Source organism: Gambusia affinis, linkage group LG17, assembly GCF_019740435.1.
Source record: "Gambusia affinis linkage group LG17, SWU_Gaff_1.0, whole genome shotgun sequence".
Classification (NCBI taxonomy): domain Eukaryota; kingdom Metazoa; phylum Chordata; class Actinopteri; order Cyprinodontiformes; family Poeciliidae; genus Gambusia; species Gambusia affinis.
Window position 1 is genome coordinate 10,258,784 of NC_057884.1, and position 27,476 is coordinate 10,286,259.

Here is a 27,476-nt window from a genome sequence, read left to right on the forward strand (position 1 = left end):
AACCCGGAGAGAACCCACGCATGCACAGGGAGAACATGCAAACTCCATGCAGAAAGATCCCCGGCCGGGAATCGAACCCAGGACCTTCTTGTTGCAAGGCAACAGTGCTACCAACTGCGCCACTGCTATTATGTTGTGTGTTGTCAAATTCTTAGTTTCTTTACTGTACTTTGAGTATTTTCCATACCAGTTTTGTCCCCAGGTTTGAGTAAAAATGTAGCAAATCAAAGCTCTGGCAAAGAGCTGAAGTCCACTCTGGACATGCTGTTGGCTCACTTGAAATTGATGTTTTCTGTGTATTTTCTAATGTTGTGTTTTTATTGCCTATGTTTTTATGTTGTGTTTCGTTGCCTCCACCCCTATTTTTTAAACAGCTGTTTAATTAATTGTAGGTTTTTACACTACTAAATGTCAATCTTGCAGTTTTTTCTTTTGCCTCCCACAGCAGTGAAGTCTCTTGTAGAGATTGCGCACTGTGACATTTAGGTTTTCTCATACTGTGTACAACTGTAGATTTCCCAGTGGAGTTGTTGACAAATGGATGACACTTTTTCCCTACACAATGAAAAGAGACAAATTCAGCTTCTTGCCTTTAACCCCAGGATTTTTCTTTTCTTTTTTAATTATGCGCTGACATTTACCGGAGTGGGCGTTTTTTTGCTCTTTCCTTACAAGTTATCAGATGTGCAAACGATATAAAAAAAAGAAAAGAAAATAATCATCTTCTATCCTTTTAATTAAAGTTGTCTTATTTTCATCATATTTATCTTTGTAGAAATTCATTCCCTATGGATGACCTTTATCCTATTTGGAAACAGCGGTTAATGCAGTAAAACTCAATTTCACATGCATGAGCCCTTGTATGGAAGCAGTGAAGTGTATTAGTAAATTTTTTTGTAAAGGCCAGAACTACTATCTAGAATACTAATTGTCTCTTTTCCTGTGTAATGCTTTTTACCCCACTGCATGCTCTCGATACAATTAGTTCTTCGGGTCAATTTAATAGATTTAAAAAGCTCATTCAAGCATTCTGCAAATTTACATTTTTCTGTTAGAGGAGGAGACATAAGAGCACATATGTGCTGAATTCAGAGCTGATGTCTGCCACAGCCTTGCTTGAGGTTTACTGGGAACAAACAAGCTAATCAAACATAACTGATGATATCTTACATTTTATCAACTTCATTCAAGATTTTATTTTTTTTTTAAAAGAGGAACTTTATTTTGAAAGGAAATGTGTCAAATTAATAAGATGATATTTTCAAGGTTCTTACACTGGAGTATCCTCATAAAACAGTTATCTTTAGGGCTTGACTAATTGAAAATGTGAAAATTCAAGGATTTTTTTTCTAAACTGGAAGTGGGTACATTTCTTGTGTATTTTATCATAACCAACCTAGCTAGATCAAAGTTATACATACACACTGAAAAGTATTCATACATCTCAACAAACATTTGGTTAAAAGTCAGTTGGCAAACTAAAGAGAAAACAAACATGTTTTTTGTAGCTTCTGGCATGGGTTTGGATGGAGAATTGTTTGAGTTTATTTGAAATGGTTGGCTTCCTACCACAGAATTTCATTATGTTGCTTAATTTTTCAGTATGGTTAAGTTTAGGGTCATTCCAGTATCTTAATGTCACACTGGTTTATCCAGTCCAAAACAGGTCTTGATTTGTGTTTGGGATCACTATTAGCACACCGAGTTTGCAACATCTAAAATAATTGATATTTATTCTATTCTAATTTCTCAATGCACCTGTACCATTGATTAATAATAATAATAATAATAATAATAATAATAATAATAATAATAATAATAATAATAATAATAATAATAATAATAATAATAATAATAATAATCCCACAGCTCGATGCTGCTACTGCCATGCTTGTAATGGAACAAACATTCATCTTGTGATTGTGGCAACACAACTGAACTTTATTAAGCCTGATCCTGTTATTGTGAAAAGCTGCAAATTTAAGGCAAGCATCAACAAGTCTGAATCAGGGTCAAATGGATAAAGCAGAATAATGAAGGGTCTCCCTTGTTTAAACTGAGTAAACATTGCTTTGAAGCCCAAAGCCTGACAGAAAGCCTGAAAACCTAAGTGAACTCCACCAATTATGGCCAGAAATTGGGCTAAAAATGTAACCAGAATCAATCTTATTATGGAGCAAATCTTTAAAATTGTTATTTTGTAAATAATAATAATAATAATAATAATAATAATAATAATAATAATAATAATAATAATAATAATAATAATAATAGTAAAAAGTATAAAGCTGCGAGTTGTATTATAATTCCACACTCCATTAAAAACTTTTCAAATGCATCATTTAAACGCGCAAAACGAAAATAAGAAAATAATCATCTTCTATCCTTTTAATTAAAGTTGTCTTATTTTCATCATATTTATTTATCATATTTCATCATATTTATGATGAAAATAAGACAGTGAGTTGTACACTGATATGTGCGTGGTATTTTATGTCCGTGATGCCTCAGTGTAAAGTGATTGGATCTGCGCGTCAAGAGTGTATGCCGGATTTAACATGGAAGTGGTTTCTCTCTCTCTCTCTCTCTCTCTCTCTGTCTCTCTCTCTCTCTCCCCCCAGTCCCCCACGCCCTCTTCGGGCTAGACTGCAGACAGACTCCTGAGCCGGGCTGAGATGGAAAAGGGTTAGATAAAACTGGCTACTTCCTGGAGTCTGGAAAACGGTCTCATGCGCTCACAAAAGGAAGGGAAAGAGGAGATGTGAGGGTAGGGGAGGGAACCATATATGACTGTGGCAGCCAGTCACTTCCACAAGTCCCTCTGATAGACCCCCCCCCCCCCCCCCCCCCACACACACACACACACACACACACACACTCCGTCCCTCATCTGATTGTTTCCAGACTCCAGTTAAAACGCTGCTGCGTCGCTCCTTCTGCTCGGCGCCAGTTGGGGAGGAGGGGGGTGTAAAGCCGGAATGGACTAACTCAAAACCCTTCCACGACCCCCAACCCCCAATCCAGCACATCCCGACCACCATCATCATCGTCATCATCATCATCAGCCCCCCACCACCCTAAATGCCCTCCAGCAACTCTTTCACATTAGCATACTGCTGAGTGCACCTCCTCCTCCCCGGACTGATGTCTGCGGGGGACCTCTGTGGAGGACAGACACGCGTGGACTGTAGACCAATGTTATTTCAGATTATCTTGAATTCTTTCCCATACATCTCGACGTACCTCCACGGCCACGGAAGGGTATCTTTAGGTGACAAACACCAAGTGATGCATAATTCCGCAGAGATAGGAAAAGGAAATAAGTTATATTAAAATATAATGTATGAAAAATGCAGCGTGCATTTAGAGTCAGTTCACTGTACCTGGGTACCCCTAAATAAAATTAAGCGCATCCAGTTTTCTTCGCTTAATTAGGAAATTGTGCCCACAAGTATAAATCCAGCTGCTCTGTGAAGGTTTCAGAGGTTTGTTGAAGATTTTTATGGAACAAACAGCCCAACTAAAACAACGACAACAACAACAAAAATATATAGCAGAGGTTTGAAGCAGAGTTGGTAACAATATCCGTTATTAGAAAGGATTTATTTTAATGTGATTGACAATAAAGGACAGTAAACTCATATTTGTACCACTTGAAATTTAAATGACCAGAAGGGGGCAGCAGCGTGCTCTCTTCTAGGGCTAGGATCCAACAGTATGGTCTAGTTTTTACCCTGAGTTTAGGCTGACAGGCACATGTTCTTTGCCTTTGAAATATAACTTTACCCGTATAACCCATTAATTTTAATTTTTTATCTTTTGCCGTCTTCACTGTCGAGGCAAATACTTAACATAGACTATCCTTCATAATCATCATGACTCCTCACGACACACTCTTATTAAACATTTTAACTGCATCAACTGAAGGAAAACTGCTTATTCAATTCAAATAATTGCATCTAATAAGTTCAATTCTTAAATAGTATTTCTGCTGTTAGCTCAGAAAATGTTCCAGAATTATCCCTCTTTTCCATCTACTTAAAATTTTAAGAAAAAATGGCCTTTTTATCAACTTTTTTCTAAACTTTTAACTTTTTAAAACTTTTAAAAATATATATTGAACTTTTCTTCTTGTGTGTTTGTGTATGTGCGCGCGCTTGTGTGCGTGTGCGCGCCGCAGGCTCTACTTGATCTGTTGTTTGCGCAACACAATCACATTTCTTTTAAGCGACAGGGTGTCTAGACGCACACGTGACCGGGCGCGTCAATGCGCACTGGAGACTGGAGGAAGGGCACCCAAACCATCCGCCTCATTTACAGGCACACACACACAGAGAACCCTTTACAATCCCCCTCCACCAACACCAGCAGCAGCCCTGCAGAGCGACGCTTTGTCGGCTCCATTTCTACTACACACTCGGCCCACGGAAACTTCGTGCGAGGGGAGAAAAAAAAACGAGGCTGGATTATATTTGACCCGACAGGGATTCGGTTTGCTAAAATAGGTTCTCAGACTCGCTGCGTGGACGCGAACTGAGGTGGTCTCTCTCTCCCGCTCTCTCTCTCTCATTCTCTCTCTCGCTTCCTGCGTGGCTTTCCAACTCTACTCGGTTGTGAGAGAGAGAGCTTCAGACGTGGATTTGTTCCCTGGCTCCTCTCCGGACAGCAGACGCCATCGGCGGAGAGCGCCACTGTAAGCGCCGGGATCAGGGATTTTGTGGATTAATACTCCCGAAGATGCAGCGGACCGCTTGGGTTTTCATGGGATAATTAGGCCCCAGGTTACCTGGTCCACAGCAGCATCCAGTGTACACTGATATACATTTCTGACAGTGAAAATCTGCAAGGAGAGTGTTTTCTCTTTTTTTTCTTTCTTTCTTTCTTTTTTTTTTTTTAAAGGGACCAGTACTGCAGATCTGGGCTACTCACAGCTGGGTTGCAAAGGTTTCTAAGCTGCTAGACAGTGGAGGTGATGGTGATTTATTCCTGGGGGACAAGCTGACTGTCCCGTGAAAGCCCCTTGACTGTTTTTCCGCTTATCTAAGTCTGCAGGAGAAGGCGACGGAGACTGGCGCATGCTACAGACTTCCTCCGCTCATCCAGCTCCCAGCTTTTCCACCGTATCCTCTCAGGCTGCTTGTCACTGCCTGGACTCGGATCCCGGAATCTTCATGATTTGCGGACACCATGCTCGTTTTTTAGCCGGGAAACCCTCTTCTCGTCCCGCATGTTTAGGACCAAACGATCGGGGCTCGTCCGGCGACTCTGGAGGAGCCGTGCGCCCGTGGAGGGCGACGGGGAGGCGGACAGAGGGACGCATGGCTCCTCGGGGGGCTGCTGCATGGGCAAAGCGGCGAAGGTGGCCAAGTCCAACGACGCCGGGTCGGAGGCTGAACTAAAGGCGCTGACCCACTCGGTGCTGAAGAAGATCAAGGAAAAACAGTTGGAGGTGCTCTTGCAGGCGGTGGAGTCAAAGGGGGGCGCCCGGAGCCCCTGCTTGCTCCTGCCCAGCAAAGTGGACGCCAAAGTGGGTCAGCAGTCTTACTCTCTCCCCATGCTGCTCTACAAAGTGTTCAGGTGGCCGGACCTCAGGCATTCCTCGGAGCTGAAGAGGCTGTCTTGCTGTGAATCCTACGGGAAAATCAACCCGGACCTAGTTTGCTGCAACCCGCACCACATGAGCAGGCTGTGTGAACTTGGTGAGTTGAATTATTTTAAAAGTTCTTGTCAAAATTATTAGAAGGAGATGTGCTGGCTACGAGTTATTGATAAATTGTCCTAAATCAGATGACATCACCTCTCCAGGGCGAGGGGTTTCGAGTTTCCATAAGGTCAAAGTCGACCTACGTACGTGCCAAGAGGTCCTTTTTCACAGGGGCGACTCCATAAAGTTTCAAAAAAGGGGCGGTCTGATTAGGGGGACCAATTAATTAATTTATTGTATTTATTTTAGGGTGGCAAACCTAAACTAAAAGCCATGACAGATTTTTAGAAGGCTTTAATATAGAAGGAGGCCAACATAGGGTTGCTTGGAACTATTTTTATAAGAATTAACTGGCCAGAATGGAACTATAATGAGTGAAAGTAGGATGAAATACAAATATCATATTTTCCAGGCTACAAGTCTCTCTGGAGTATAAGTTGCATCAATCAAAATGCATCATGAAGAGGAAAAAAAACTAAACATAACATACTGAAGTATAAGTCGGATTTGTTTAGAAATTGTCAAACATGAAGGGGGCCTCATTAATGTTGATGATGTAATGTAGCGTTGTGCTCAGTTATTTGAATTTTAACAAACTCACAGAAGTTGCCAACTTTGGCTTAGAAGTCTGCTGGCAATTTCTCACGCACTGATGTCCATGCTTTAATCACGGTGGTCTGGAGCGACTCCACTCCGCCTGCGAAGTGAGCAGCGGAGCGGAGACGCATGCAGTATAATTCCGGGTTGATGGAAAGGCGGTTGTTGCGGTAACACCAAGAAGGTGATAGCAAAGTCATTTAATATTCATCTTCTTGGCAACTACCAGAGTGTGGATACGTAACTGTTTATGTACCCAACTGGGGACTTGTTACTCCATCTAGGACAATCTTAGCTTTAGCCAGAAATTAGCTTTCATCGCGGCTGCAGATGGTAATGTTCAATCCTAGGTTGATTTCCAACACTATAGATTAATAGTTTATGGCTAAGCTACATTATACATTAGATTTTAGCTTTTTCATGACTACCTCTTTCCATAATTTATGAAGTTAAAGAAAAGTAAAAAGGCGGACAGTAGCTTAGGTGTAGAAAGAGGTGAAATGCTAATGTCGAGTTACAAATTGGGTGAATTTGTAACTGAAAGAATTTGTGGCTGAAAGAAAGAATTCATTAATTTCTTTCTTTCAGTCTTTCATTTTCATGTAGAAAAAATAAGATGATGTACATTTGAAACTATCTGGACAGGCCTCGCACCCCTCCCCATTCTGGAGGCACCACTGCTTTTTTCTTTCTGTTGGGAGCTTTATTAAGTCTCAAGTCTGTTATTTGCTGTGGAAACATTTAATATTTAATGGTGCGTTTTCAAATTCTTTGACCTCCTAATAAAAAAAAACATTTTATGGCTGCTCATTAAATAATGATAATAATAATAATGATAAAATAACATTTTGGGTTTCATCTAAGCCCTGCTTTCCAAACAAACAGCCTGACTGCTATCTGAACATTTCATAATTGGCATTTCCAAAGTGCAGAGTGCCTCAGCGAGGACTCCAGTCTTTCCACAGTGAAGTTTCCAGCCCCCTCTCTTTCTTTCTTTCGCTCCCTCTCTCTGTATGTGTGTGTGCTTGCTTGGCGTCCCGGGCCAAAAGAGGCCCGTATCTCAGTTTGTCCTAGACGCTGATAGTGGCCCTTCTGGCGCCAGGCGGCCCCCTGTTTATCTGCCTGCCAATGAAAGGCAATAGCCGCCCGGCCGGCCTCACTGCCTGCCTCTTCAGGCGGAGCTGACAGACACAAATCTTCTCTCTTTTTTTTTTCCTCTGGCTGAAGAATGACAACTCTTATCTCAAAGTTTAAATCTCTCTCTGTTTTTTTCTCTCCTCCACACAGAGTCTCCTCCTCCTCCATATTCCCGCTATCCCATGGATTATCTTAAACCACCAGGTGAGCTTTTTTCCAAGGCATGCAAATCTTAAAATGTACATATGTAGGTGTTGTGTTTTTGTCTGGATTTATATAACACCTTCATTTAGTATGCTTCTGCTGTGTGTGTGTGTGTGTGTGAGACGAAATGACTCCACGTTATGTTGTGATTTATGATAGCAGTGGAGTGGCACGCCTGGCTGGCTGGCCTATTCCAGCATGGCTGGCAGCCAGGGCAAGGCAATACAAAGCTGAGATATCAGCTATAGACTGAGTGGCACGTCAGCAAGGGCGGTGGGTATGTCTGAGTGTGAGATGGTTTGTTTGTGCCCTCATCTATCTGTTGTGAGATGCAGACAGGGCAGCAGCATCTTTGGAGCCCGGCGGCCTTTATCACAGAGAAAAATCTACAGAATGTAGTCTGTGTGTGTGGCTGGGGGTATCGCTGACCTACTTCTGTGGGCGTACTGTAATTTTGGGGGTGAACTTTTGAGTATGCTCATCATTTCACCATTTTGCAGTTTGACTATTTTGACCAGGGAAATCTCAGGAAGCCGTCTTCCTCGGGGCGTTTTGCACCATCAGTCATTTTGTACCTGCCTTGACAAGTGATGATTTAAAAGTGCTGTATGTCATCGATTCACAGCTTAATGTAAGGAAGTGTAGCTATGGCTGTGCTGAATATTCACCAGAAAGAGGTCACTCAACTGTATTATGGTTTGATCGGGGTTTGTAATCAGACATATTTCACAGGAGTCAACCCAGAATATTCACTTCTGCATGCAGGAGTAATTATTGAAACCCATAACCAGTAATTGCTGTTTGAAAACACCAATATATGGGTGAGATTATTAGTTTTGCTGTTTGGACTGTTTCATTCAGCTGTATATTCCATGAGGGGAATATTTATTGATTAATTGATTGATTGTTACTGGGTTTTGTTCTCTGACTGTAGGCAGTGACACATTTACTGCCAAAACAAACAAAAAAACCCCAACAACTTTTAATGTCACTTTCATCTGTATCTCAATTAGGGATAGGCAAAATGAACATATATTGTGGATGTTTTGTGAAATTATTTGCAATAAAACTGATGGTTAAAGGTATTGTGAAATTTTTCAGTGTTTTGGGAATTGTATCTATGACTGCCTTTTGTCAGAGCCCCACAAACAAAATACCGCTTAAAGAAACAACGCTACCTCAGCACTATAGTTACATTGATGAGTGCTAACTTCCAACAGCACATGATAAATACAGTCAATTATAGTTTTAAATATATTAATGTTCATTGATGCTGTCATAGAACCAACAGTTGGAAATTATGACGGCCAATTCCCGCAATACTGTCCACTTTGGGGGTATGCAGACCACAACAGTTATCATTTATTTATCAAGACAAATCACTATTTTTATCACAATTTCTTTCTTGCATTCTGATAATGTAATTACCCAACCCCAAATGAAAAAATAACCACAAAATAGTGCACTAAAATCCATGTACCCTGTGCATTTTTAAAAATCTACAATTAAATGACAATATACATGAATTTTGATATTATCAAAGTTTATAACAGTGTAATGTAACTGTACCCAGTAGATGATTTTTAACAACTTGCAGTCTGAATCTTTACAGGGAACATCTGAGGACTTTGAGTTGCCTAAAGTTCAGTTTCCAACATGGCTGCCAAGGCAGATTGAACTTTAAAATATGAACCCGGATCAAGTCAAAATACCTTGACCAGGCTTGATCTACCTATTATTATTATTATTATTATTATTATTATTATTATTATTACATAAACAAATTTCCTTACATAAACTGAGTTGGTTATAGAAAATTACCAACAAATTGACTTTCTGTGGCAGAGCTCTGTATAATGGACCGATAAAACTCAAGAGCAAACGCTGAACTGAGATACGAAATGGTGAACTCAACCAGCCCCATGCTGTTCTGCCCTTTTCCTTATTGCGTTATGTCATCACCTATTAGGTCAGTTTAAATTTCACCCTACAACTAGAAAAGACTGAAGAGGTGGAGGTGATGTGAAAGATTTCCCTGACTGTAAACAGACTCACTTTTTTTTTTTTTTTTTTTATTATCCCCATCTCTCTCGTGCTTTCTGACTCATTACCCATCTCGGTGTGTACTGGTGCAGAAAGAGCTCCGAGTTAAACAGTGACCAGTCAGCCGACTGGCCGGCTCGGAGGAGAAAGTGGCTTTCAGTGAGTGGAAACAATAGGAAGTCATTGCAGCTGCACCACTGCAGCTGCAGTAATTCAACCCCCCACCTGCCCCCACTCCATAGCTCCTTTCACTCGGTCTTTGTCATCTGTCTCCACGCCGCTCTGGTAAATATTATTGCACTTAAAAAGCAGCTCCAGCATGTTAAATACAAGCAGAATTGATCTAAAATGTTGGCAGTGATGTCTGCTTGACGCTTGGCTCCCTGCTGATTGGCTGGGACGGGCTGCAGAGCTGGCGTCGCGTCTCTGTATTGAGTTCAGCTGGAGACTTTCCAGTGCTGAAAGGAAATGAGAAGGTAAATAGGAAATGCAAGTGGGATGCAGACAAAGGAAATGATTATACAACTCATGTTACCACCCTGTTTCCTCTCGTGGAGAGAACGGACTGAACTTGAATTGTTGAACTGAACTGTAGGCGGCAAGGTTAAGGAGAGCAAGGAAGTTCCTGCTTTCTTATTGATCTGGGGCTTTGAAGTTTAAGACCTAAACTTAAAAATGGCTAAAAATATGTCTTTTTAGCCATATTTAACAACTACTTTCTGCTTTATTTCCTTACTCAGTCAGGGCATGTTCAGTTGTCACTCTGTGTCTGCATCGACCAGAAAAGCTGAAGGACTTGGTAATTGGACAGTGGAACAGCTCAGCTTATCATATAAAGATTGCCTCGGGAAGCTGTTCTGTCAGTCATCAACTCCTTTTCATTACTGAGAGTTAATGTGATTTTTCTACGCCAATATTGCAGTGTTTGCTTTAGATCAGTTTGGGTTACACTGTCACAGTATTGAGAAAATCAGAATATTCGCTCTAAGAAGGCGATAGGATGTAAATATTCGCACGAAGTGGAGGAGCAATGGATTTTACGATGCTGCTTTTATAAATCCACTGAGCAGGAAGTGAGGTTATGTGTGTCAGGGTGCCTGTCCTTCTCCGGGAGCGGTCAATATGAAAGGAGCCTGGACATAAAATGGTACCTTGTCTCAGCTCTGGGGAATATAAATCACACACTGTTTGGCTCCTTCCCTCTGATGCCCCCCTTTCTGCACCCTGTGGTCAGTGGTGAACTGCTGCCCGAGAGTCCAGAGCAAGGCATGCTGGCAGTGAATTAAAGGACGGGCCCAGGCTGTTTCCGTGCATCTCTTTGGGGAGACCGCAGCAGTATAGGCCTTGTCCGGATGTTGCAAGGGACTGCACCGTGGAACCACTGTGGTCACTGCTGTCCGGTGCCTCAATTCAGTCATTTTTATCATGCACTGAAGCTGCACATTGGACACCCTACTACCTAAGTTCTTATTGTGATCAATTTGACTTAAAAGTCATCATTAAGTCACGCTGGTGTTCAGTGGATGTTAGGTGAATAGACAGAATGACGTGTAGCTATAGGAATGTATAATTAGTGCAGCTACTAGCGACTAGCCGGCTCCCAGCAGAGTTTCGCTCTAGTCGGTGTACACAGCTCTTCTCTTAAAGCTCCATTCATGTGTCGTGTTGGAACTAGTCCACATTACAGGTCTTTGAGGGGGGTTTAACATTCAAAAAGGAGGAGAGAATGACTACTTTTACCTCCCTGGTCTGCCTGATAGTTTTCCCTAAATAGGATTTAAATGCATGGTTGCCTTCAGGACCTAAGTTCTGTTTGTGTAGAGTGTTCAAAGGGTGCCCACACACACAGGTTTATCCCTTACTTTAAGCTTTCTAGTTGTATTAAACCCAGCACGCTCTAATAATATTATTCAAATGATAGCCTGAAACTATTTTAAAACAGATGACATTTTATTAATATTTTAGATATTTTAAGTGTCTATTTTTTTCAGCATTCACAAATGACAATCTGTTAGAAAATCATCTCTAACAAGAACAGAATATGTAGTTCTTGAATTACAATTTTAGTTAATTTTTTTTTCTTAGAAGTAGAGTAAAGGCTACACAAATTTTAAAAACCAAACCTGTTCGATGTAGAACAGTGTTTGGTTTGAAGTATTTTACATGTTGTGCTAAGAGATGTTCAGATGCACATAAAATAATCCTTTACTTTACTGCTAATAGAAACTACAAGGCAAAAGGATACTCTGATGACATTAGCAGCTAACTGGTAGCAACTATTCTCACAGCACTTTCAAATTCATCTTGTCTGGCGTTTCAGACTGGTTAAAAAAAACAAAAAAAACTTTGATTAAATCAATTCCTTTTTTGTTTTCAGATACTGAAAATATGAAGCTACTTTTTACTTTAGTTCTGATAAGAAACTACAAAGCAGATGCTAATGTTAGCATTGTTAGCTGCTGTTGTCACAGGGCTTGAACTCACTTATTTCTCTCAGTTTCTTCTTACAGGTTACCCAAATTAATAAGTCATTGTGCTTTTTTTAAATTGCTTTTAACACATGTTCTCCTGACCAGAAATGTTTATCAGCGCAACTGAAAAACTACTTCCTATTTTACTTCAAAATAAGAGTTTATAATATGGGTTCAACTGAGTGTTAAGCTCAAAGGTTATACCTTCATCATATCTGTATCCATATTATCTCATACGTATTTAACTAGAAGGTCTTCATTTCACGAGACATTCTTACCTTTGGTGAGAAATATTGGGATGTGGAATATCATAACATCTCGTTTTGTTATTGAGCAGGGAATAAAAGAGCCAGACTCGAGCTTTCACCCCGGTCGTTGACAGAAAGAATCTAACCCTTTATGGTTCAGCAGCTCGTCTGTGTAAAGAAGCAGGGCTAACATTCCTTCCAAAGCACCGGATTATAGGGGGGATTATCAGGGGTGTAAGAAATTCTCTGCTGTGTGTGTGTGAGAGAGGGTGTGAGCTTCATCGTCAGCGTCTTCATTAGGCATTGATTTCACCCGAATGATTGACGGCCTCACAGCTGCTGCTTTGCTGCCGTCTCCCATCACACACAGGAACACGCTCAGTACTAACTCAGAGTCTCTCTTTCCATCAGATTCTCCAGACTCTGGGCCTTCATCCAGTGAGACTGGGGGAACTACGTACTCGGCCCCTGTGGGGCTTTCAGGTAAATATTCCCACCAATACATCTCGCCTTTATATCACCCATTCTTCTGCTCTTCCTCCTCATCATCTCCCTCCTCTGTTTTTCTTTTCCCTCCGCTTCACATTCCTCCCGACACACACATCATCTCCCCTCCATACTTGCGATGATGAGGCGGTGATTGTGGGGGCCCCAGCTCCCCTCTGTAATAAAACAGCCAGTGAAGGAGGGAGGTGCAGTTCTCCCACAGCCACATAAATTCTTCCCTTCTGGCTCTTTGAACAACGCTCCTCTCTTCTCCCTTCTCCTCTCCCATCGCTCTCTGTGTGATGTTGTAATGGAAGACAAACACGCCAGGCTGTTGTTTGCAGAAGAATATGTTCAGTGCATGTAGTGTTGTTGAGGAGAGGAATGGAAAGCAGTCTTAAACCGACATTTGAGTGTTTGTTTCGTTGTGTTTGCAGATACAGTGGGTGTCTTTGTAGACAGAGAGTAACTCTCCTGTAGACACAGAGCACCTTACTTTCCTCCAACTCTTATGCTGAACATGTTTCAGGCTCCATGAGAGTCCTTCCTGTAATCCCCCCCTTGGCAGAGTCGCCTTCCTTACCCACAGGCTGCAGAATACGATGATGCTCATGAGAGAGGGAGAGGGTTTGCTCTCCAGTGCTGTTCTCTGCTTTCATTTGCCGCATATGGTTTTCATTATAGAGCCTTTAAAGCCTGTTTTATGTCAGTTGGTGTTCGCTGCCCGTTTCCCCCCGCCCCTGTCCTTTGTTTGGTGGTTGGGGGTGGAGGGTTTAGCCTTCTTGCCTGTGTGTGTCGGAGCAGAAGATCCAAGAATCATACCCCACATCCTCCTCCAGACCATCAGGATGGACACTAAAGTCCTCCCTTTGTGCGTTAACTAAAGACACATTTCATACACTGTTCAAACTGTGAAACCCAAGAAATGGAGGCTTAGCAGGCGCCCTCCCTTCGTTTTCCCTTCTTCGGCCACCCCTCCTCCCCTGTTTTCCTTCCTGGCGAGGAGGACATGGCCGTGGCAGCCAGCGTCTTTGGTGAATGGGCCTCCTCAGTGAGAGCGGGAGAGGTAGAAAGGCTGAGGCGTGATGGCCAAAGCTCTCTGCCCCCATGATTTCCGCTGCCAGCCAAACGAATTGGGGGTGTAATCCATTCCTCCTCTGCCTCTTCTTTCACCCTCCCTGTTTTCCCCGCTTGGCTCCCTCCCTCTGGGGGCCTGACAAAAGAAACATGGCTCCCCCAGAGGCCCTGCTGCTGACCTTCCAATTCACTCACTTTGCCCTTTTTATGTTCTTCTTCAGACAAATTCACAGAGTGGAGAGGGAGGCTTAAAGGATACTGGAAATCACCAAGAGACTTGCTACGTTTTACATTGTTTTACAATAATAAACTTGATTTCTTTGAGTAGAGGGGCTAGAACAACTAGCAAACTCACCTCCAAAGACATAGTTCATTCAGACTTTACACAAATCAATTCTTCTCCGTTTCTACATTCAGTGGAAAGACTAGATTGCTCAGGATGGAAGGAGTTAAGTGAACTGTGACAGCGACAAGCACAAATGCAAACTAGGCTGCCTGCCAGACTAGCGGCTCCAAAGCTCCCCTCACTAGCCCACGTCATCGGCTTGGAACAGAGCAGAGGGGAAGGGAAGAGGAGAGGACGGCTGGAGCTGGGCGTCAGGGCCACCAATCTTGGCGAAGACCTAGATCAGGGGTTTATAGGTTCACCCAGGCATTGAGCTGGGAGATCAGATTAGGGATTGAGAAATGGAGATCAGGTCAGGGTTAAGAGGGTGCTGGACTGTTGGTTATGAATCTCGGGAGTGTTAAGTAACTCTTAGTTATGAGCAGCTTAGAAGGCGTTCTTGTTGCCTGTCGAGCTTTAACATCTCTCCTATAAGTCTTTATTGAAGCAGTCACAGCACTGTAGAGTTTGCTGCATAATGTCGTTTCTGTCGTTTCATAAAAGCCCGGGGGCAAAACAATATACCCAACCCACAAAGAGAGACAATGCATGATATACAAACCAGTCCTTAACAATACTTTTTCTGAGAAAACCAAAAATCCACATGTGAAGCTGTTCTTGGCTACCGGCGACCAATCAACAACTTTCTCTCAGTATAGCTTGTGACTTTTATTTTTCCTTTGCTGTGGGGGCTTCATCAGTGTATTTGTGACAGAGTTTCCCCTTTGGGGAAAATTTAAAATGGGGGTATTTTGGACAAATCGTATCCATACATAAATTTCTTATTTTCTTTTGTCTTGGGTTGACATTTTTTAGGTATTTGCAAGTTACATTGAATATTTTCAGTCAATAATATAACTAAAACTTGCCTTACTTAATTGTTTGTGATCTCAAATGTGTGGTTTTAGCTAAATGTGCCTCAAAAATGTGTATTTCATAGTCCAAGAGTTTAGACATTATCCATGCATCTGTTGCAAAGTGAATATATTGGGCATGGCTTCATTGGTGAATGACGAATTAATTAAACGCGTGAATTCAACTGTACTTGCACGAAAATCCAAACTTCCTTATCTGTTCTGGAAGATGACATCTTGTTTATCTCCCTATATTTCAATTCATTTGCAACCATTGCTACAAAATAACAAAATCTATAAAGGTACTATTTCCTTTCTGACTTCAAAATAAGAGTGACAAGAGTTGATGAGGTGCTAGTCTTAAAGCACTCTTATAAGAATAGCGCTTCACAAGACAGACTTGACTTTGACAAGAAATTTACAATTTCTTTTATTTCAAGAACTTGCAGCTACAACAGCAGATCAAAAACTCAGGCCCATCTAGATTAAAGTAATACAAATATCAGTTGCTTTAAGTGTGTGTTTTATTTGATAATCACTGTTGCGCAGTAATGTAGACTTCTGTTTGTGCCAGATGCTTGAAAGTGTAGCATCTGAGTGTCAGTGGTATGCCTGCTGGTGCCGTTGGGGGCTGACCCAGAGTGCCTGTGTGTAACCGGATCCAGTCGCACAGTGGTGGCATGTACACTCTCACACACACGCGCACGCACACACACACAGGCGAGGAGATAAAATGACCCGGTGCGAGCCCTGGCGCATGGCCGATTGTCACACAGGCACTTCCTCCCACTGCAGGTTAAATTTAGGCCAAGTTGTATTCTTATACCGCCAGCCTACCTCGACAGACAGTCACCCGGCCCCTTGGCCAGTCAATTAGTCATCCAGTGAATTGGCTTGAAGTGTAACCTTCATCAGGGGCTGTGATAGAGATTAAATTTAGTCCTGGCACCATGGATCATTAAATAAAAAAGGCTATATCTGGTTTTCTCTTCAAATATTTTCACACGAGGAGGTTTTTACACTTAAGAAAATTAATAGTGGAAGCTTGCAACAGAGCACCCTCAGTGTGCCTCCTCTTGCTGAGGATTCCTGCCTTGTTTGGGTTAGCAGGGAGAGGAAAGGGCCGCGCAGGATATGACCTCATGTCTTTGAGGAAAAGCCGAGCGGACAGAGAGGCAGCCGAGGCCTCATCTTGATGGAAAACAAACACTGGGGGTACACCGACCAGAAATGAGGAAGGCAGGGCTTCAGAAAGAGAGGAACTGACTGGAGAAATGCATTCTTGAAAATGAGGACTGTTTTCACCAAAATGTACTACTCAGTTTCCATTTCTTGTTAGTTTTCTTGTATGAACACTAAGAGAAGGGAATGAAGAGGCAGAGAAGATGGCGGCTTTGGGTGGAGGGAGAGATGGCCGGCAGCTCTGCTCGGTTCTCTGTAATTTGGAGGATGCGTGTTATAGCCAGCGAGCTGAGCAAAGCAGAGCCGGGCCGCTCTGTGCTGGGCCAGGATCTCTCATTACTCCCCACTTCCTCTCCTTGCGAGGCAGCCAAGCCAACCTCTTGGCAAGGGACTTAATTTTGGTTTTGGCCGCCCTCTGTTCCCCACCCTGTGTCATTATGCTGCACAAATCGGAAAAACATGCACGCAGAAGGCGGCGGATGATGGAGTGGGATTGAGGAGAGTTGTGTCTTGCTTTGCTCTGCATGTATTTTGTGTTTTCCCTTTGCCTGAAATGCTTTGGGATGATGAGCTTGCCGGTAAAAAACATTACCTTTAGAGCGGTTGACAGGAGGGCTCTGCAGCTCTGGTTCTGAGCCAAAGCTGGACGGAAGCCCAGGACAAGATGAACATTGTTTTGGTTCGCAGTGACTCTGTGGGAGTGGGCTTTGACATTACCTAAGGTATGAAGCTATATCTGGGGGGTGGGGTGAATGAATGTGTGAAGGGGGCAGTGGAAAAGGAGAACTCAAACCACTTGTATGGAGAATTAAAAAAATGGAAATAAGTGGAGACATATGCCCATAAAACCTGTGTGTGTGTCTCCACCCTCCTGCCTGCTCATTCATGGAGTCAGTTTGTCTTTTGTATACTCTGGAATGCCTTTGTGTGTCAGTAACTGCATCTCTTTCAGTGCTGGAACAACCGTATACAGTTAGAGGTATAGAGAGGTATATATAAGTACAAATAAGATAAAAACACTGCTCAGGCCACATCCAACTGGAACTGCTGGTTGTCTGTTTTCTGTTTTAGTTCCCACGGTCTTTTAGCCACAACAGTGTAGGCAATTGTTCATCTTGTCTGTCCATCTATCTATATATATTTGTATGGGTGCGAGTGTGTGTGACAGTGCTACTCCTAGATACCGATCTTGTGGAAAGTCTCCTGACTTGTGTGTCTGCAAAAGTGAGCTCATGACAACACTCTAGCCAGCCTGGCACCGTGTATGAAAGTACCTTGTGTTTATTTGTCCTGTCACCCTGGGAAATCTGGGTTGCAGGGAGTGGTTGTGTATGTGTGAGCGTGCAAGGGTCAGCCTGATGAAGTGTTGTACTAAGAACTCAACAGGAATGGGAAAGAGGTCCAGCATTAGGAAAGAAAACGTCCCATTGGAAAGCATTGTCGTACAACTTTTGGGACCTTCTGGGTGCCATGTGGAAGATGCAGTCTAGGGACTGGAGGGACAAAATGTTCACAAGTTTTTTTTTTTTTTTTTCATATTTCTGAATGACCATGAGAAACTTGAGAAGCTCCTGAGAAAAACTGAGCTACTTACAGCAAGTAGGAAAATGCCTGCAGTTTCATCTCCTTATCTCCCCCCCCCCCCGGCGTCGCAGCCGGATGGCTCATGTTCGAGATGGCGTGTCTGCAACTCATTCCCTCTATCTGTGTTTCTGCAAGAAGTCAGATCTGCAGATAGACAAACCGGGCCACTCCCCTATGTGGTTTTCCTGCCATCAGGGTTTATTTACGGTTCTTGAGATTGGGGTGGGGGGTGGAGGGAGTTAGCAGCTTCAGTTACTTGTTGTCCTAAAGCTTCACTTCCTGTCTGTTAGCTAAGAAAGCCACTCCAGCCAATCTTCCAGACCAATAATTAGCTTTGGTGTTGGAAAACAGCATGCAACATATAGAACCATAACAAGCTAAAGACAATGTGCTGCTGGGTCTTAGACAGAATAAGTAGTTTTGAATCCACTAGAATATGAAGAAATTATAAGGTTTTCTCCATTTATGCATCGAAGCACACTACCTTTAACGGGTTTTATTAAACTTAGAGGAGTACATTTAAGTAGATGCTGTTATTTGATGGGTTTGATGCATTTAGTGAGTTAAAGTTAGAGCTCCTCTTCACTATGAAACTGTTCATTTGCACGGTGATACAGTTTTGCTTGGGATTTTTTGCTGTCGTTAACAAGTGTCACCACTAATTATCCTTTAGTGGCATTGATACTCAGCTGAAGATAGACGGTCTTTATTTTGTGAAGCTGCTGTTGTGTTGCATTGATGTGAGATGAGGACAATCTACTTTCCTTGGTGCTGCACAGTAAAACTGCTGTCCTTTCTTCTTCTGGAGTGGCTGCCTGTCATTGAATTTCTGGCTGCACAAGAAGTGAGCCACACAGTCCTTAGAGGTGCTGCGATCTGGCTGTCAAAGCGTTGTCGGGACTCCAAAACTCCAAAAGAGAGAAATCAATGACACTTCATGTTTTGTTTGCAATGATGGAGAGATGCTTAGCTTTGAGTGCAGATGAAGGTGAACTCGCATGCATGCACATCTTTTGGGGGCGCTGGACTTATACGGCCTGGCAGAAAGAACAAAAGGAATGCCTCCAGGCTGACCCTTGACCTTTGGAATAGACTTTCCCCCGGCTTGCGAGAGGGTGTTGACTTAGAAAATAAGGCACCGTGACGAGCCCTTCCTCCCCCTTGCCTCGAGCTGTTTCCCTCATGTCTTCCTCATTCCAGTTTTCATCCAGTGTGTCTGATGACAGGGCCATTACACGTCTGAGGCGAGAGAGGCCCAAACAGCCGCAGATTTCTGAGGGATCGATGCGAGGCGCTTCTTGGCGCCTTCTCGCCATTTACTCATATTGAAACTGTACAGAACCGAAGGTTGAAAATCGTGTGTGAGAGACGGAGTGTAATGTGTGTGAATCGGCTGACTTCTAAGAATAGCACCAACCTGGTGGGTGTCTGTGTGTGTGGAGTCAGACAGAGGTAATGATTAACCTTTCCAGACTGTGTTTGTGTCCCTGGGAGAAGTGCGGCGAGTCCTCGCCCTCCTTCACAGCCGTCCTGCCTCTCTTCCCCTTTGGCTCAGTCCAGTTGTCTCGGTTAGCTTGGCGTCTGCTTTATTAAAGTTGTAGCGCGTTAAAACAGGGGAGTCGATACCCAGTTAACTCTGTGGTGCTTATGCTGAAAATTCAGCACGGCATAACTTCATAGACAGTTTGATAAATATTTACAGTTGTCGGATATCTGTGATGCATTATTTACAGGTCACAGAACTACTTGTGATAAGGACATTTGTGCGCATAAAGGCTTGCAATGTTTTCATACGTTGCACAGTATTTATTGAATGTTTAGTTGAAATTGTCAAACTTGTTATGTAGCAAATCTTACTTTCTAGTCATTCTGCTCTTTAATTAACATAAGCACAACAAACTATTAGCTTAAAAATATTTTGGACTATATGCTCAGCTAGCCAGCTAGCCAGCCAGCAGTCTGCTGCTTTACATAGATGTAGCCCACAACTGACTCACTGATTGGAAATATTTCCTATTGAGTCTGTCTGACTTTTAAACGTTTTAAAATGTGTGATAGATTTCATTTAGCCAGCTTAATGTCGGTGTGCAGCTGTAGGTGAGATGTCTGCAGAAAAATTACATAAGCATCTAAAACCACTATGAACTATAAACCGTGGGAGCAACACGATGGAAGAAGTTGAGTGCTTTCTTACTCTTAAGTTTCTTAAACCTTAGTTGTCTGGTCCATTTAATGCTGTTTTGTCCATTGCACAAACTAGCTTTAACTAGGACAGCTGGACGCATCATCACTCGAGAGCACGATTGCTTTGTTGTGAAGAGGCAGGAAAAGGCTTTGTTAGATGTGGAGGTGCGGGGGTTGGGTGTTTGCATGTGGACCCCATGGGACAAACGGGAATGGGACACAGCAGCAGCAGCAGACAACTGACAGGAGGAGGACAGAAAGGGTTAGAGTGACAGATGGCCACAGCCTGCCGGCTAGCCAGCTTATCTCTGGCGAGGAGGAGAAGCCCGAGACACGAGGAGCTTAGAGGCCAGAGTGCAGAAGGGAGCAGGTGGGGAGGCAGACAGAAACTCAGACTAATGCTTCAACAGGCAAACATCCAGAACCCGGACACGCAGACAGATGTACAATCAGAGCCCACAGTGAATATTCAAGACCTGGAGCTAATGAACAGGCACATACAGTGACTTCACCTGACACACACTTATGAGAGATACATCTGAAACGGTGTCAGGCTGTAACTCAACGAGCTTGACACCCTTTACATACAATGATTATATAAAAATAAAAAAAATATATGACAAACAAACCCCAAGTTAAATAAGCACTTGGAAACTAAGATGAGTTTACGTGACGGCGCTAAAATTAGCGAGTGTTTTCATACATGCATGTTTGTCCAGCAGCATAACTCATGAGGTGTAAGCTCATCTGCTGTCAGAACAAGCTGTGAACATTACTATTTGCGAGGCTGCACCCCGCTGATAGAGGAGTCTGGCTGTCTCGCCTTCCCGCCGGCTGATTCACTGAATGGGTTTGGGTTTGTTTACCTGCAGGAGACATCTGAGCGTCGACAGAAATCTGCTGATGTCTCTGTTAAAATGTGGTGGCATGGATATTGAAACACAAGGATTTTTTAATCTGTTTGCAGTTTCTTTTGTAAAAGAGACATAAGACAATCAGCATATTGACTTATTTTCTCCATAAGATTCAGACTTGTAATTTTTCCCCCAGTCTGATACCTGTTAATATCTAACAAAAGCTTTAAAGTAGGAGTTTGGATATTGTCTCATGACGATAACAGATATTTTCTGCCAAGACAGTTTTATGTTTCTAAAGATGTTTCTGTATCTGTCTCTACAATTATAACTACTGACTGTAGTGAGCTTTGTCTTATTCCTGCTGGAAATATTTTGATTCTCTGGAGTTAGCTGAAATGCTGGGCTAACAATAAGCTTGTCTGCTCTTTTTTTCACACATGATTTAATTATCACTTTGTCTCATCTTAACTTTGTTCATTTATTACCAGCTGACAATGGTTAAAAAAAATCTCTAGCATTGAAAGCTCAGTTTTTTTTGCTTTGATCATCATAATTTTTAACAGCTATCATTTCAGCTGCTCTCTTCAGGTCTTTCTCTACATATCTGGCTCTCTGAGCACTGCAGATCACATGAGATAGACTGACCTGAAGCCACAGCAGTCAGTTCACTTTCTTTGTGGAGGTCAGCTCAAAGGGTAAAAAAAAGTCTCACTCTGGGAAAGTCCATCTACAAAATAATGCGCGAAGCATGTAGCAGTTTAAATGCGAACAGGGTTGTTTTTAAGATATAAGGAGCCATGTGCACATTATTAGTCTTTAAAATCTGAAATGACTCATAAATATTAATCAAATATCAAAACAAAAATTTACACGGTGACCCTCTGCTTCTTAACTACCAGTGGTTTGTTTCTCTCCTGCCTTGATTCCCCTTGCCCCCTTTTCCTCTGTGGTTTTCTCGCACCACGAGTTTAAAGTTTCTCAGAGGCTACTCCACGAGGCGGGGGAAACGGCAGGGCCTTTAGAATAGTCCTGAATAGCAGAGTGTTTTCGAGCTGCAATGACAGGCTCAGACAGGCAGCCGCTCTAATGACCTATGACGCCAAGCTCTGTCTCCCTCAGCAATAACACACACACACACACACGCACACAGCAGGGCCCCACAGGTGAGCTCCACCAGCAGGCCTGTGCGTCCTTGTCCTTATCAACCTTGACTCTTCCTGTAATGTGTAAAACATGCCGGATTTTGAGACTGTCTGGCATCTTCTGGAGACATAAAATGCTTTCCTGTCTTTTATCAGAAAGATAAATTCTCCTTTTTGCCTGCATTTAGTCAAATGTAGATAGCTGGGTGCTTGGTTTCCTTTAGCACCCCACCAGGATGGATTTACGATAAATTCCCCGAGGCTCAGCTCAGTGCAACTTCAAAGAACACTTGTTTTATGGAAGGCATACTTTCAGTTTTGCTGGCCCGCTTTGCTTCTCCTAGACTTTTTCTGTCTGTCTTCTCCCAATGTTTTCTTTTTCCCTTCCTCTTTTTTTTTTTTTCCCCCCTCCTAATGAAGGCTAATGACAGGCCAGGATAAGTCGGCCTGGGCCGGGAGAGATCCTGCCGCATTAGCGTCGCAGTTAGTCCCAGACGGGACCTTCCAAATTACCGGTTGCATTCACAGCTACTGCTAGATGAAAGGGGCCAGGTCGAGGGGCTCTGTTCAGGTTTTCCTCCAAATATATACCCACATTCCAAGCTTTCCTGATGTTTGGGAAATGGCCTATAGGAATGGTTATTTATACACTTGAGAGTGAGGCGATAACGCCAAAGGGCACAAGAGACACTTAAATGTCCAAAGAGGAAGCAAAGTTGCAAAAGTAACAGTCAAAATATGTAAAAAGTATTCCTTCTCCTCCCCACCCCGCCCCCTCTCTGTCTCAATCTATCTCCCTTGCGCCTGACTGGCTCCCTTTTCTTACTGGGAGTCGCTGGAAGCCAGATTTCTGCGGAATAGAGATATGAAGGGAGAGTGCGGCGGTGCAGGAGGCGCTCTAAAGGGAAAGGGGATAGATTTTGGAAACTGGAGCACGGCCAGTGCTACACTTCTTTTCTACGCTCAGGGAAAACTTCAGACCCACGAGGCCTCACTTGTCAACGGAGTTAACGGCCTGCTTCTGACGCCCACCCAACATGGTTTATGTGTTTGTGTGAAAGCCCTACATCAGTTACCATGTCTCCGTCGCTCAAACTCTTCATTTCCTCCAGCGGGGCGAAGTATGTTGCTGTAGAGACAATTAGGACAAGAGGTTGACGTCAGTACATTGTTGGCCGGGTCGCTACAAAAATACAGCGAGCCAGACAGAAGATAAGCATTTAATGCCTAGATAAATATTGTACTGCATGTGGAAACTTGCCTGGCAGTGCGTCTCCGAGTTGATTTTTTTTGTCTGTGGTCCAGGAATTCCAATATGGTTTTCCTGCATGGCAGAAATTGTGGATGACAGCTCTGTTTTTGGCTCTTGACGAAAGCAAATTCTCCATTTCCCAAAACGGGGATAAGGATGAGGCTGTTCAGCTGCAGCAATGTTTAAGCAGCTTTGTTGCTCAGATTTAGATGACATCTGATCACATCTTTCATGAAGTCATCTTTTTCTCCTTCTTCCCTCTTTTTCTCCTTGATCTGCACATTTTCATTGTCTGATGTTTTACATTTATTGCAATTTCTTTATTGGATCTAAGCGTCTCCATATCTTTGTTCCTCTCTTCCAGATTCCCTGGCGTTGCAGGAGTCAGGAGAACCGGCCCACTGGTGCGTGGTGGCGTACTGGGAGGAGAAGACACGCGTCGGACGCCTCTACTCGGTCCAGGAGTCCTCTCTGGACATCTTCTACGATCTACCTCAAGGGAACGGTTTCTGCCTGGGACAGCTTTGCTCGGACAACAAGTCCCAACTGGTTCAGATGGTGCGGGCCAAGATCGGCTACGGCATCCAACTGACGCGCGAGCCAGACGGGGTGTGGGTGTACAACCGCAGCTGCTACCCCATCTTCATCAAGTCGGCCACACTGGACAACCCGGACTCGCGCACGCTGCTCGTGCACAAGGTGTTCCCCGGATTCTCCATCAAAGCTTTTGACTATGACAAGGCGTGCAGCCTGCAGAGGCCGAACGACCACGAATTCACGCAGCAGCCTCGCACGGGCTTCACGGTGCAGATAAGCTTTGTGAAGGGTTGGGGACAGTGCTACACCAGACAGTTCATCAGCAGCTGCCCGTGTTGGTTGGAAGTCATCTTTAACACGCGATAGCAGGAGCCTTCCTCTTTTTCATGCTGACCTCTTCAACAACCACTCACACAGAAAAAAAAAAGACTTTTTCCTTTTTTTTTTCTTTTTTGTTCCAGAGGTTCAAATTCAGAAGAAAAGAAAAAAAAGGATTTTGAAAGTGAGAAAAAAGTATAAATACTGATGGACTTGTTTAATAAATGACTGAGATTTAATTAAAAAGAAGCGAAAAAATGTATTTTATGTTATATATAAATATATTATTAATTGTAAATATGAAGACGTTTTATATGCATCATTATTTATGTATTGTGCAATGTGTTGATGAGAAGAAAAGAAGATGCACTTTGCTTAATATAAATACAAAACGAAAGAAATGCCAAAATAATAAAAAAAACAAATACAAATAATTATATTTGTCTTGTCTATTTTTGGGGATTGAGGCAATTCTTTTAGTTTTAACTTCTCTGAGCTGTACTGGATTAGCGTATCGAATCCCACTTGTTAACATTTGGGTTCTAAGAAAAGTCAGCATCAGTTTAACTTTGTGCTCCTGGGACACTTTGATGTTGTGCTGCAGGTCTTTAAAGCATTTTCCTCTAAGTCAAGATGAGTCAGACCCTGTCACGAGCTCTACTCCCTCAGGCTCCTTACTGCTCAGTAAAATTGTTCGTTTTTCCTGAGTTATTTGGGGATGAATGTCCCACTTCCTCTCTGTCATTAACTGACTCATGACATCACAGCCAGGAAGCACTAATGACCAATTTCAGGAACCAATAAAGTCAACAGCGGGTCTGGCTTCCTGGAGAAGCATCTTTGTTTAAATGGCTGATTTAAGAGAATGGCATGTTTCAAGCAAAGAATCCTGCGCCACGCCTCGAGAGAAGATAAACAAATGAAGTCTTGGAAAACTACAACTTAAACATCACGGATGGTGCTAGATTTTAATGGTGGAACATGATGGCCTATTTGTGACCGCCCGGATCCCTGAAAACAGGACAAAACAGATCTCCTTCTAACAAACATTCTGTGTTTGTGTGGCTGTCTGGCCATCATCCTGTTGAGAGTCAGATGGGTGTCTGCGAAGAGGATTACTACTGTAAGCCTGCTTTACCCGCACAGTCTCCAAGCCCTAGATTCACAAGACCCAGATTCCGCTTCCCATTGTTGGCTCTGTTGGAAATAGTTGGAAAGCAATTTTCAAAACACATCGTGGGAGACTGCTGAAAAGGACAGAGCAAACGATTTAGAGTCTTAGAATATTATTTGTACATTTAATTAATTCTGGGTATTTATTACAGATGACGGCTATTAAAAAAGGAAAACAGGGTGGCGTGTGGCGTACATTGGATATAGAGCAGCCATCCCATATACATATATTGAGGCTTTATGTCCTTGATGCAGTCAACCAGGGTTTGATTCCCATCCCGTTGTTTCCTCTTCTCTCTCTGCCCATTTCATGTCTAATCTACTGTAAATAAAGGCGGCAACATTCTTATTTATCATTCCTAAATGCGAAAGAAAAACAAATTTTGATATTAGACAAAAACAAAAAACTTAAATTAATACAAAAAAACCAGTAAGTTTCAGGTCGTTCTACAGCATCTTAGTAAAACCTGCCTCCCCGCAGCTTCACCTCTTTTTTTACAGTTTTGAGTCTCCAGGGTTTTCTGGTAGACAGCATGGTTTATGGTTCCATCAACTACAGGAGGTTTTCCAGGTCTTGAAGCAGCATCAGACCATTAACACCAACAGGCTTAACTGTCAGCATGATGGATTTTTGGTGAAATGCTGCCAGTATGCTAACTCTCTTTGTGGCTCGCTATTGAATGGTTTTAGCTATTGTTAGCAGCTAAGGTCTCCAGGGTTTATTCACCTCTTATTTCTGCAAAACATGACCATTATTTAAACAAAATATTATTTTTTAGCTCATATTAACGTTTTGGCTGTCAAAATAGGTACCTATTTAATTCTATTTATATCTTTTGAAACATTATTCAAAATATATTTTAAATAATTCAGTTTTGTTTGGTAAGATTTTTCTTCCTTTATGGAGTGAACTATTCAAACCAACCTGACCCTGTGTGAAATACTAATAACTCCCCTTTGTTAAATCATCAATGACCAGTGATTAAGCACATCATTTAGAAAACTGAATAGATTTGTGCTGGTTACACCTCGACCATCCATGAGGTCACAAAATAACCCAAAATAACATCCGAACATTGAGGCCTCACTGGCTTCAGTTACGGTCAGTAATCATGTTTAATGAGGAGTTGGGAAAGAGCTTCAGAACAAAAAGTCACTGTTGATCAAAAAGACCACAAATATCCTTTGGAAAAAAATCCTGTGAGCCGATGAGACAAACCTGTAAGTTATTTACAGGGGTTCAGCATCTGGCATAAAACTAATAGTTTTCTGAAAAATTTAATTTAGAAAACAACTCTGTTGAACAGATTTTTATTTATTTTTTATGTTTTTTTTTGCAAACTGCAGTAGATCAAGGTGAGAAAGTGTGTTTTGGTTTCAACTGAAAACATGCCATATAACAATAAAAGCACTAAGACCTGGATCTTGACAGTTTCCCAGTCTTTACCCCTGTGAAGCCACTAAGAAACTGAGTCTGTTTTGTTCTCTTTACGTGTTTGTATTTGTCTCTGCCAGGCTTTAGTAATGCATTGATTTTGTGTGTTTTACCAAGCTGCATGGTTATGAAGGGTGTGGGTTTTTCCAGATTAAATGAGCAGTGAACTAAATGGAACAAGTTTGCATGTTTAGTCATATTTTGGCTGGTTGTGGTTTGTGGTTGTTTGTTGGGTGTGCAGACAGTGTGGTTGAGGACTGCTGGATTGTTTATTTTTCCATCCATCCAGATCTTCTTCTTAGTGATTTCCTTAGTGGCAGACTTGGCTGGATTTGGTAAATATCTATGAGTAAATTATCTCTATCTATCTATCTATCTATCTATCTATCTATCTATCTATCTATCTATCTATCTATCTATCTATCTATCTATCTATCTATCTATCTATCTATCTATCTATCTATCTATCTATCTATCTATCTATCTATCTATCTATCTATCTATCTATCTATCTATCTATCTATCTATCTATCTATCTATCTATCTATCTATCTATCTATCTATCTATCTATCTATCTATCTCTCTCTCTATCTCTCTATCTATCT

At 42.4% G+C, this 27,476-nt stretch overlaps 1 protein-coding gene across 1 annotated transcript; it reads left to right on the top strand.

Annotated features, from left to right (window-relative positions):
- Positions 1-4,219: 4,219 nt before the first annotated feature.
- Positions 4,220-24,701, top strand: smad7 (SMAD family member 7). The gene is made up of 4 exons (XM_044096480.1): positions 4,220-5,699; positions 7,589-7,642; positions 12,816-12,887; positions 23,772-24,701. The coding sequence occupies exons 1-4, from the start codon at positions 5,228-5,230 to the stop codon at positions 24,308-24,310; spliced, it is 1,137 nt and encodes a 378-aa protein (XP_043952415.1). The 5' UTR covers positions 4,220-5,227; the 3' UTR covers positions 24,311-24,701.
- The last annotated feature ends 2,775 nt before the right edge of the window (positions 24,702-27,476 follow it).